Raw genomic sequence first — 12,641 nt, 5'->3', positions numbered from 1 at the left:
ATAATGCCATAGATATCAGACAAGTATCAAATATGTTATTCCATTCATAATTCGTTCTCCTTTTCATAAGTTACATTAGGAAGTATATAAAGATACCGAGGGGGTGCGAGCGCCAACCGTCGCACCGCAACTGCCACCCCTCGGTTGCCAACTAACCAAGACAATTACAACTTAATTAACTAGTTTTATTTCCATGTACAATATTGCCGCCAACATCATCCCCCCCAAAAGAAAAGAAGTCGTCTCCGGACGACTTAATACAAAATAGAAATGACATTAAACAGAACTGCTGACGCCAGTCGAGCCCGAAACTTATACACTTGCTGCGTCCTCGCCTGAAAACCCTTTTCTGCTCCCATCCGATGCTCAAGTGCGGATTTCACCATTAGTGCTTCCTTTGACATCACAACCCTCCTGTGCCTAAACCAAACTTGTCTGCAAAACATGCTTTTCAGTCTCAACCTCCACCAACTGCTACTCAAATGATACTGTCTCCCTAGCCAATTTGTCCTCGATAGCCACCCGTGCTGCCCTCTCAGCATCCAACTCCTAGGTACACTGGGCTATGTCTCACGCTAGTACTGCCTCCAACCTGGTGGTCAACTCCTCCCAAGCCCTCTCTACATCCACCAAGGCAACCTCACGTCCAGCCGAGACATACTCCAAGTTCCTCAAGCGTACCATTCCTACCTGGAGGTGGCCACAACCCTTTGGCACAAAGGCTAGGAGACACCTCAAATCCTCCATCACACTCCCCAAAGATTGCTAACTAAACTGAATAACTCTCTGTTGTCATACAATTGCGCGGACCTGCAATGCCTTCCCTCAAACTCTATTTGTTTGCAACCTCCAAATCCGTCCCCCTCTACGGCTTATGGCTTCCCCGCCAATGTTTAGCTGCAAGCTTCTTTCTCACAGTACGAACAACCACAACACTTACCGTGACATCTCCAATGCCCTCCGTCCAACTCCAACAAGTGTACTGTAGCTCAAAATAAACTGGGGTCTGGGGGCAGTGCCCCCAGTGGGGTTGAGGGGCAACGCCCCCGTGGGGTCTGGGGCAGCGCCCCCATGGGATCGAGGGGCAGCGCCCCCACAGGGTCTGGGGCAGCGCCCCTCACGGGGTCCGGGGGCAGCGCCTCGCAGTACAGGGTGGGGTCGAGGGGCAGCGCCCCCGCCGCCAAGACCAATTTACAACCTTCAGAACCACACGGAAGTCCATGGCGCGCATCATTTCTGTGATATTTTAAGGTGTCAAAACCCTCCTTCTCCACTCTAATATTTTTAGCGTCCTGGCTCCATATGTCATTGAATGATTTTTCAATCTGGTCGTCGTCTTTTTTTTTTTGTTTTTTTGTTTTTTTGTTTCAACGTAATGTCCCCGATGGCACCCCGGCCATACAACCTCCCCGTACGGTCAACAACAGCACTGACACCGCCAATCATACGGCCACCTTCCCATGCGGTCAACACCCCTCCACCGTTCGGCTGTGTTTGTTTGTGCGGTGCTGCGTTGCTGTGCGCCTCTCCTTTTTTTTTTTTTTTTCTTTGTCCGTTTTTTTTTTGGCGTGGTGCAGGGTTTCCTTCTTCTTTTTCCTTGCGTGGGCTGCAAGGTGCGGGAGTTTGTTTTAAGTGCGGCGTGCGGGTGTCCACCGCACGGTGGCATCCACCACCGGTGTGACCACAGCACGGTGGTTCCACCGACCGCACGGTGGTTCCACCTTCGATGGCCCCACCGTCGGTGTGACCACAGCACGGTGGTTCCACCGCCGATGTGGTCACCGTATGGTGGCCCCACGACTTCTTTTTTTCCCACGCCGTACGGTCACCTGGCGTACGAGGTTTTTTTGTTTTTTTTTGCAAGTCCTACGATCACCTGGCGTATGAGTTTTATTTTTATTTTTTATTTTAATTGTCCAGATTCGACTCGGGTTTCGTGCCTCCGGGATCGCCTTTTCTCGGTTTGCCTCGTCGGAGGGTCTCCCGCTATGGTCCTGTGCCTCTCAAGTCACCTGCCCGGCCTCTCGAGTCCCCATCCATCCTCTCGGGTGCCCTTCCGGCCTCTCAGGTCCCCTGCATGCTTCGCGTGGTAGGGTTTCAATTTGGACCCGTTGGTGGCAAGTCTATTTTCAATGGCCATCCGAAGACCTGGAACCACAAATTCTACGGCAACCACGGTCTCCTTCCCGTACATAAGGAGAAGAAGAATAATAAAGATTTTGAAGGCTGCGGCCTTCCACATAAGGTTCCAATCGTTGCCAATAATCTTGGGATTATCTACGTCACCGAGGTTTGGGGCGTCTCCCTTCCAATATTCTATGTATTCTGGCAAGTACACCTCTGTTACTTGCTCTAGTTCCTCTACTTCGAGCCTGTAGCTCTGGAACATTTCATAATCCTCCATTTGCCAATGGAAGAGCTCATTCAATGACCCTGTCTCATCCTCGGAGCACTCCTAGTTTGAGAATCTCTTCGTCGTTGGGCTCCCTGCAGCCCCGTCCTTCGTCCCTCGGGTCACCTTTTCCTTCATCCTCCGATTTCGAAGATGATGCCAGTTCCTCGTCAACAACCTAGGTCCTCAGATCAATGGTGTACTTCCACCCCCCTTTCTCCATAGAAAGGGTGTTCTTTTTCCAGTCGTGGTTCACCTTTGCTGTAACCAGCCACCCTCTGCCTAAGATGGCATCGTACCCCTTCTTCTTGAGTGGGATTACCACAAAATCTAGTATGAAAGGTTGCGTGCCGATGGTGACCGGCTGGGCCATCAAGGTGCCGAGTGGCTTGATGCCATGTTGGTCTGCACCTACCAAGTTGAACGTGGGTGGCCATAGTTTTGGCTTCCCCAGCTTCTTCCACGTATCCTCTGGCAGTACATTCACCCCCGAACCTCCGTCCACGATAGTGTCTTTGAGGATAGCCCCGAGAATTCCCATCCCTACTATAGCAAGATGCTGAACACTATTTAAGGCCAACAACATTGGGTCAGCCAAGGGGCTGACCGGAACTTCCGCTCGTGTGGCACGCAAAGGTGCCTGCGCAGTGGTTTGTATGGAATTAAAAATGGCGGTTCCTAACTGTGGCATTGTTTCTAGAAGGTCCTTTACCCTTATAGGTACTTCCATCTGCAGTACTTGCCCAATGATGTTATTTTCCACTTTCGTACGGGATGATGTACTCACCACCTCGTTGTCCCGTTGTTCGGCCGTCATCTCACATTCAATATTGGCCTTTGCCTCCCGTAGTCTCTCCTTCTCCGTACGGGGGTCGGGATAAGTGGTTTTTTTCGTTTGGGCGCGGGTGATCGCCAATACTTCTTTCTCACCAGTCTTCTCAGCCTTCTCAATGTTGAGGAGATTAACCCTTGCCTGTGGGCAATTTGCATCCTCATGGTCGCCTAGCCCACACCATCGACAGAGGTGCTGAGGGGTGGCTTCCTTCGTGCAATCACGAGAGAAGTGCCCCCACTGATTACAGGCCCTACATTGGATAATTGGCCGGCCCTTGGCATCATACTGGATACGGCTTCCGTTATTGTTATTGTTGCTATTCCTTCCGCCGCCGCGTCTGTTGTCCCAGTAACCTCCAGATGATGTCGTTGTGTTGGTTTGCGAAGTTCCGACGGTCGGCTGCTCTTGCGTGAAGAGAACTTGTTGGCTCCTAGTTTTCATATTGTAGGGACATTCCTTTGTCAAATGTCTCGCAATCTGACAAATGTCACAGAAAGCCTTCTTGGGGCAGGACCCCTTGGTGTGTTCGTCACTCCTACAGTCGGTACACCACATGTCGTTTTCTTCAGTCTTACTTGTACTCCCCTTCATGGCTTTGAATTCTTTCAGCATTCGTTCCATGTCCTTTTGGAGAGCGTGCACCTTTTTACTCGATTCACCACTACTGCTGCTTTCCCCGTCAGAGTCTTCATCATCGTCAGATGAATATTTATTACTTTTCTTCTTCTTTGACGTTTTGTATTCGCTCTCTAGGTCCATCGCCCTATTATAGGCATCGTCATATGACGTCGGGGGTACAATTTTCATCTTTTTTCGTAGGGAGGATTTCAATCCTTCAACGAACCATCGTTTCTTCAATCCATCTGCTGGTTGGCTTTCCATTTTACCCAGCAATTCCTTCAGCCTCCTGCTGTATGCCCGTACTGTCTCCTTGGTACCTTGTTTGGTACTGTATATCTCCATTACAATTTCATTGTCATCACGGAGCAACTGAAACTCCTCCGTGAATTCCTTCTGTAGATTGGCCCATGTGGCCACTTTTTGCTTGTCCACATCAGAGTACCAATCTATGGCAACTCCACGTAATGTGGTTGGGAACTGCTGTACCCAGTCATCCTAGTTTGTCACTCCGTTGGCGGACCAAATGGTTTCACATGTACGGCAGTGCCGTAAGGGGTCTTCCTTGCCGTCCCCTATGAACTTTGGCAATTTTTGTTTACTCGCCATCCCGAGTCGTCTTCCTGGGGGTGGTTGCACCTGTGTCTGTGGCCCTGCGCTACTTCCTCCAGTGGCACCGGTGGTGTGTCCTGCGTGGGCAACTGGAGGTACGGTGTTTTGCCTGTCGTGTGTGGCACCTACACCCGTACGGTTACCCTCCCCTTCGCTCTCACCCGCGCCCACTCCTGGTTCCCGCTGGTGATCTTCACTCCGTGGTGTGAGGGATAAGTTTCTAAACTGATCTCGAGTCTCCTCGACTAGATTTTGCCGTAACCTTGTTTCCTCCAGAAACTCTTCGTGGCTCCGCACCCTACGGTGTTCTGGTGACACATAGAAATTTCCATCGGCTTCTGTACCCTCCGCGACACCTCCTTGGTTCCCCTCGGGCCACCCTTCGGCAGGTCGTCCTTCGGCAAGTTGCCTCAGCCTCCATCTACATTCTACTTGTTGCTCCAAAATCAAGGCCCTCTGCGCGGCCTCCCACTCGTCCATTTCTGCTTTTTTATTTCTATCTTTATTTAATATATTGGGCATAAATCACTTCCGTACATAACAAGCACATGCCAAAAAAAATTTCCTTTCGGCCACAATTTATCTCAACATTGTGTCGGGATTATTATAGGGTTCAATTTCCCCTTTGCCTCTTGTTCCATGTGCGCATCGTCGGTCTCTGGGTTCATCTCACCGACGGGTAGGCCCATCGCGTCCATGCGCCATCCGCATCTTTCGTTCCCGAGTACGTCTAGGCAACGGTGCCAAATGTTTGCCCTCTAGGGTGAATAACTTAAAGTACACAGATAAAGCACGTAATGCTGAATAATAATGCCATAGATATCAGACAAGTATCAGATATGTTATTCCATTCATAATTTGTTCTCCTTTTCATAAGTTACATTCGGAAGTATCTAAAGATACCGAGGGGGTGCGAGCGCCAACCGTCGCACCGCAACTGCCACCCCTCGGTTGCCAACTAACCAAGACAATTATAACTTAATTAACTAGTTTTATTTCCGTGTACAATATTGCCGCCAACATACCTAAGGAATTATGTTACAGGGCAACAGACTGCTTGGGTCAAGTGGTTACACCTAGGAGAACATTGTTACAACACGACACACCACATGTCAATAGGGATGAGTCCTTTCCAAGCCTTGTATGGCTATGAGGCCACAAGCTGTGGAGAGTTAATAACCCCAGAAAGCAAAGTACCAAGAGCACAAGATTTTGTTCAACAGAGTAGGGACATCATGAAGACCTTGAAAGAGAATTTACAAGAAGCCCAAAATCAACAAAATATCTATACAGATAGGAAGCGTACGGAAAGGACATTCGAGGTCGGAGATCTGGTGTTTTTAAGGCTACAACCATATAAACAATCTTCCCTCAAGAAGAATGGGGCTAAAAAATTGAAACCCCGGTTATATGGACCCTACAAGGTAATTCGAAGGATTGGGGAAGTAGCTTATGAAATAGAACTCCCCAAAGACAGTAAAATACATAATGTGTTCCACGTCTCCCGACTCAAAAAGGTTCTCGGGCAACACTTGGCTCCATGCAGTGAACTACCTCCCCTAGATGATGAAGGGAAACTCACTTTGTACCCTGAGATCATTCTGGATACACGGAAAAAGGAGCTTAGGAACCGAACCATTACCAAATACCTGATTAAATGGAGGAATCTCCCAAATGAGGATGCTACTTGGGAAAAAGAGGAAGATCTAAATATGCTTGAGGACAAGCAAAATTGAGACGGAGGGACTGTGATAACCCCTACTATATCACCTGATGTAAACTTATAAAATAATGTTAATATACTAAAAGAGGAAATAAATCATTAAATATTGTTAATTTATTAAATAAAGGTTAATATAAATAAATGATTAAAATATTAATGTATTTAATATATTAAATAATGAAGAAATGTATTATTAAATAAATAATGTTAATGGAAATAAGACGTTATATAAACTAAAAGTTAATTATGAACTGCGATAATATAAGGGAAGCACATCGCAGTTACCCCCCCCTCCCCCACGCGCGCACAAAGTGGTGGGACGGTAGTCACACCGTCACACCCCTTCCCGCGGAAGGGACCCGTGGAGGGAGCAACCCTTCCCCTCCACGGGTAATAAGGAAGGAACCACAGCACAAAGGGAGACACAGGACGGAGAGGAAGGAAAGGGAACTGCAGTTGCGTCAGCAAAGCCGGCAGTAAGAGGTTAGCATTGACGCTACAGGTACATATATGTGTGTGGACGTGTGTGCCACACGCACACATATATATACTTGTATTCTTTTGGTAGATCTGTCATACGGAGTATGTCTCCAATCTCGTTTTACAGAATTATGTTATTATTATAATGTTGTATATTACAGAATTATAGCATGATTATAATGTTGTATGTATGCAGAATATTTATATGTATATAGGATCAAATACTGAGAATTAAGGAATATGTAAATGTAGGCATAAATTATGGATTGGAAAATGGTAATAAAATGTAGAATGTTATATGGATAATGTGGCTATATGAGGGACGCTATTGGGAGGAAATTCCCTTAGCCTAATCCAGGGATTATGATAATCCCTGGTAGGCAGTATATACTGAGTATTCATATGCATATATGTTAAGGCTTGGGTGTCAAAAGCTCACCCAAGAAGAGACGGATCTGGCCAGTCCTCTCTGGTAGACTTGGATGATAAGATGTATCATCCAAGGCAAGGAATTGATCATATATGATGGTCTTCCTTGGTAGGCTTGGATGTAAGATGTTACATCCAAGACAGGAATCGAATTATCCATCGATTTCCCGGTATGGCTTGGAACCAAGATGGGTTCCAAGAAGGAAAGCATTACAATCGCCTAAGGACATGTCCCAGTGCGGCACTCGTATCCTTTTTAGTAAATAAGAATTGAGATTAGTGTTAATTAAGTAATTAAAGTTTAATTGCAAATTAGATTAGATATATATATATATTTGTTGCATTCTAACTGTCTGTTTTGCAGGACAAGTGATCTCTAACTAGTAGGGACATTACATCAACCTTCTGTTCCATGGAGATGAAGTTTGATTTGTCTTTTATAAAGGCATCTGTTATGATGCTGAATGCACCTATGTTTTAACTCCTGCATCTGGCGAATTTTGCAGGGGCCGAATATGCCTGCATAATTTGGGCACATGCCAAATACATCAGTATAATCTGATTTCACAACTTTCGTGGGCCCCAGGGTGTCAGGATCAGACTTTGAATCCCATGTGTATATGTGTTCACATGCATGGGTGTGGACATGGAGGTGTGTGGGTGTGTGTGTCACCCAATTCAAAACATTCTGTTTTTTAAATGTAAACTTGTGATCTATTGAGGACCCCATCGTGTTAATTGAACAAATCAATTACATTCTGGTAGTTGAAGACCCCAAAGAGTTTGCCTGGATAATAACCATGCGAGGACCAGATACAAACTGCAGACTAAGATAAATAAACAGACCATTTTCATACCAGTCTGCATCAAATTGCCGAGGGCCCAATTGACACAAATATTATCAACATGTCTATAGTAGCAACTATTTCAAACAAAAGTACACACGTGCAGGTGCAGGCACGCACAGACACACCCACATGCATGCACACGAGCATACAATTATGACCATCTTTTATCACCTGTGCTTTCATAGCTAATTCCTATTGAGCTATGGAGGAAAAAGAGGCACTGATTTCCATTAAGAATTATAGAGGGTTTTCTGGGAACGATCTTATCTTCTAAGAAGAATTGATTTGTCTAACGATCATATGTGTTGTGCTCCCCATCAAACTACCAAGAATGTTGTCTATTAACTTGAGGAGCGAAATTGATGAAAGTTAATAGCATGCCAGAGATTTTATAAAATTTGACAAAATAGACATTGCACAAATACTCATGAGCAGATACTTGTTGTGGCTTGAAATAATTTTCTTGTAGCATGGTCACAATCATTAGAATAGTAGAACATGTCAGAAATTAGTTTAGCCTTCAAATTTGACTCTATCAGGGTTCATATCTTCTGAGGACTGTAGAGTTGCACCCGTGTTTTAGCGACTTTTCCTTTATAGATAAGGCCTACAAAGTTCAGGGGAAAAACGAGGACCCAGTTTTCATTAAGAATTACAGAGGGTTTTCTCAGTTCAGGGAGTCAACATATCTTCTAAGAATCATTGAACTGTTCCATATTTGCACAAATCTTTCTTCATATGTGCTGTGCTGCCTATCAAATTACTGAGATTGTCATCTATAGACTTATGGAACAAAACCTTTTTCAAAAACAGCAACCATCATGAAGGTAAAAAATTATTAGTTACCACAAAATTTAATAGGATGCTCGAGCTTAATAAACATTATACAAAATAGAACTTACAGAAATACTCATTAGTAAATTCTTCCTCCTTTTGAAGAATATATCAGCCTTGTAAGATGAGAGCAATCAGAAAAACCTGGCTAGAAGATTTCATTAAGCTGCTATTGTACCAAGCACCCAATGCCAAGACTATAAAAGATTTCATTGAACAAGCCATAGACAATTTCACAAGATTGAGTTATACTATCAATTTTGTTGGTGAAAAGACTTTCACCTTTTCAATAACTTTGCAACCAACAAGACTTGCTTTACAAGGTATATCCTCCAATGCTATTAGATTTCCACAATCCATATGAAAATTGTTTGCAGTTTCTGGATTAGATTGTGATTTTACAACCAAGGTATATCCTGTAAAATACTTTACAATTTTGAATGATACATCTGGAAACAATGTGTTTTTCTTTTACCCACTTTTGCATTTCACACTCTGAACATAATCTTGGAAATGAATATCTACTTGTTCCATTTCATCTTGTGCAAAACGGACACTTTCTCATGCACTTCAATCATGATCTACTCAATAGTCCCAATTCCAAAGACCAATTTTGTTTATATGCAAACACTAATACAACTTCATTTTGCACCATAGGGTCTGTTTCTTACAAGTCAACCCAGCAATTCATTGTCTAAGTTCCTATTTTGCAACAATCAAAAAACATTGTAGCTTGAATTCTGCTCAGAAACAAAAATGAGCCCTCCATTGTGGAATTTCAAAAACCACAAACTGGTGTTCTTATAGCTTTTCTAAATGCAATCTTAAAGAATGAGATGGCAACAAAAGCACAAATTAATTAAATTATTACAATGCCTCCAAACCTGAAAATTCAATATATTGAAAGTAAATATAAACATGGAAAAAATATATTGAAACTGGTTAAAATTTAGGTATGAACAAGAAGAAACTCATCTTGCGCAAGAATACATACCTGGCGCTGCAGTTCTAACTGTCTCCGTGTCCATTCCTCTTGTTCAGCATATCTAAATGCTGCTGTTTGCTTTAGCTTCTCACGATCAGCAATCCATTCACTTGTGTTTTCTACCACTGCAAATTCAGATTTTGCTTCTGCAACAGATGATTTTAAAGTTTTATCTGTCACTTGTTGAGATTTAGGATGAGGGAGATCCAGATGAACTTCTCTCATCTTGACAACACCACTGTTTTGACCCAATTCATTCACCTCTCTAGATGGCTTGACCTCAACAGTATTTGCAGATTGACCAATTGAGGCTCCATTGAAGATATCTACTCTAGGAATTTGTGTCTTAGGCTGCTTAGGAGTTCTATGGCTTGTCACATCATCCTGACTTGAAGTATAAACTATACCACTAGCACTTACAAGATCAGGAGGATCTGTTGAATACCTATCAGAATGGTGCTTTTGAAAATCAGCATTCGCTTGCTCGTTCTTTCCTTCTTGCTCAAATTCTCTGCAAGGACTATAAGGGTATAAATTTGAACCAGAAACGCTAAACTCTTCCTCAACATAAGGTCCCCTGTATTCCATACCATAAAGAACTTGCTTCTTCAATGCCGCTTGTTCCCACTCTTCACGAAGTTTTCCGTAAGAACCTTCCATTATTATTTCACATTCTGCACTATCACTGTCTGAACTCAAACTTTCAAATACATGTCGGCCATTACCCGAAGGATTTTTCCTATGTGCACTTTTCATACGTTTGAATGGCCTGAACCTCCCTGAAGAAAATATTTGACAATCATCTTCATCTTCCGAATGATTTGAAGATTTAAGAACTTGATGACCATTGTGATTGAAACTTTGCCCTATCGATCCACATGAAATAGATCTTAGATTTTTGGTAGAACTAGCATCACTATCTAAAGTTAGATCATGGTCATCATCTTCGTTGCTACTTGTTGTATCCGTTTCGCCATCATTGCCTCTCTCATTGTCTCCATCATCACTATCATCCTCAATAACAATGACATCTCGAAACGGATACTTAACATTGCAGCTGCTTCTTGGGATCTCCATATCCCCAAGTCCTCCCATAGAAGGTGTGCGAATGGCTTTGAGTTTTATGTTTTGGGTTATCTTTTCCTCCTTTACTCTAATACCCATAGGATGTTTGCCTGGAGCTCCTTGACTTGACTGTAATCCTTCTGTTTTAACCTTGCCAAATCTCTCAGCCTCTCTCAACCTGGCACATCCGAAACATCTTTTCACAGTTGCTCTCCCCAACCATAAATCTTGGCATTTACATTCATAAAATATTGGTGCAGCTTGCTCTCTCAAGCCTTCTAAGCCATTACTTGATGATGTTTCTTCTCGTCTATTGTGCACATGCGAACCTGGAACTTCTGTAAGTCATTGGCAAGGACAATTATCAGATTGAAATTTGTTAAAATTTGTCAATTATCACTTAAGGCAGCAAACTAAAAATAATTCAAATTTGACACATCGTATGGTTAAGCATACACTTACCGTAAAGAGAAGACTCCGAATCAGCAGCCATTATAATGTTTCACCGATTCCCTACAAATTTTACAGGCTTCCTTTCTTCTCTTCTAGAACACCCCTGCCAAATGATAAAATGCAACATCAGCTAAATAAATTTCAGTGAATAACTTGAAATAAAAAGCAAAAACATGAGCTGAAATTGTGACAGATACGTGTAAAATTGGTGACGACACAAGTAAATTCCATCAGCGGCGCATACGTAATAATCCTCGTAAGCCTAGGGTTGCCTAAAATCAGGGCTTTTCACAATTACGTTAAATCATTTAATTGTCAACTCTTTTTCCTAGTTTAAGGGGAGTCTGCAACAATAAAAACGTCAAAAAATCACGAGTTCCGGACCTGTAGCTTAGCAATCAAATATCCAAAAGAAGAAATGAAATTATTCTAGGTTAAACCAGTTTATAATTCAGGACGCTTAAGAACTGAGCTTCTTTGCATTTCTGAATTCGCGACGAAATTGAAAGTCTGCAGCAATAAAAACCTCAAAAAAAAAAAGTCCAGCTTCCAGACCTGTAGCCTAGTAATCAAATATCCAAAAGCAGAAATGAAATAATTCTAGGTTCATCCAGATTATAATTCAGGAAAATTAATATCTGAGCTTCTTTACATGTCTGAATTCGCGGTGAAATTGAAAGTCGTTGAATTGCAGTGAATCCCGAAACAGATTTCGAGATTAATTTGCAGGCAAATTAGACAAGAATAATAAAAATAAATGCAGCGGCAGAGCGCCAACCTTCTAATTTAAGCAAAGATTTGCTGTCGTCCTCTTTATTTTCCAAGAAATGCTGCCGCTGGATTAATCTACCATGGTGCTGGATTTGAATTAGTCTATCAAAATTTGATAAGCGAGTGATTTCTTAACAAAGCGTTTGCAGAAAACGAATGCAATCAAGTGCCCTCAATTTATACAGAGGACGAAATAAACATCTAAGAAGTGAATTGGTTCAAATCTGGTTAACCTCCCAACATCTTGCGTTTGAAGCGTTATTGGATATTTTAATCGTGTGCATTTCTCGGAAGTCACCATATTTTAAATGAGAAATTACCAATCTAATGCCTGGAAACACATTGACAAAAACAGGGATGTAACAAAGGGAGATAAGAAAAAATAATTAGGACTAGATGAAAACATAAATATGTGAAAAAAGAAGTGAGGATATTTGTAAGATAAATAAATGATAAGTTGGGTTTCGCGGGTTAGTTAAAGTTAAAATTATTTTGGAATTGTAGAGAAAGGACGTAGATTAAGGCCTGTTACAAAACAATATATCTCATGGAAATTCATGACTAGAATGGGTGAAAGACACGAGCAATTGTAAAGG

The 12,641-nt window shown here is 42.8% G+C and overlaps 1 protein-coding gene across 1 annotated transcript in view; it reads right to left on the bottom strand.

Annotated features, from left to right (window-relative positions):
* The window catches only part of LOC131071525 (uncharacterized), a 32,946-nt gene extending 20,532 nt beyond the window's left edge, over positions 1-12,414 (bottom strand). The window contains exons 1-3 of the mRNA XM_059211119.1: positions 12,053-12,414; positions 11,284-11,377; positions 9,766-11,159 (exon numbers count right to left, since the gene is read on the bottom strand). Of these exons, the coding sequence (XP_059067102.1) occupies positions 9,766-11,159; positions 11,284-11,314 (1,425 nt within the window). The 5' untranslated portion in view covers positions 11,315-11,377; positions 12,053-12,414. The remainder of the gene's footprint in view (positions 1-9,765; positions 11,160-11,283; positions 11,378-12,052) is intronic.
* Positions 12,415-12,641: the final 227 nt, after the last annotated feature.

This window comes from Cryptomeria japonica, chromosome 9, assembly GCF_030272615.1.
Source record: "Cryptomeria japonica chromosome 9, Sugi_1.0, whole genome shotgun sequence".
In the NCBI taxonomy this organism is placed as follows: Eukaryota; Viridiplantae; Streptophyta; class Pinopsida; order Cupressales; family Cupressaceae; genus Cryptomeria; species Cryptomeria japonica.
Note: the sequence above shows the minus strand (reverse complement) of the source record. Positions and strands in the feature narration are given on the sequence as shown.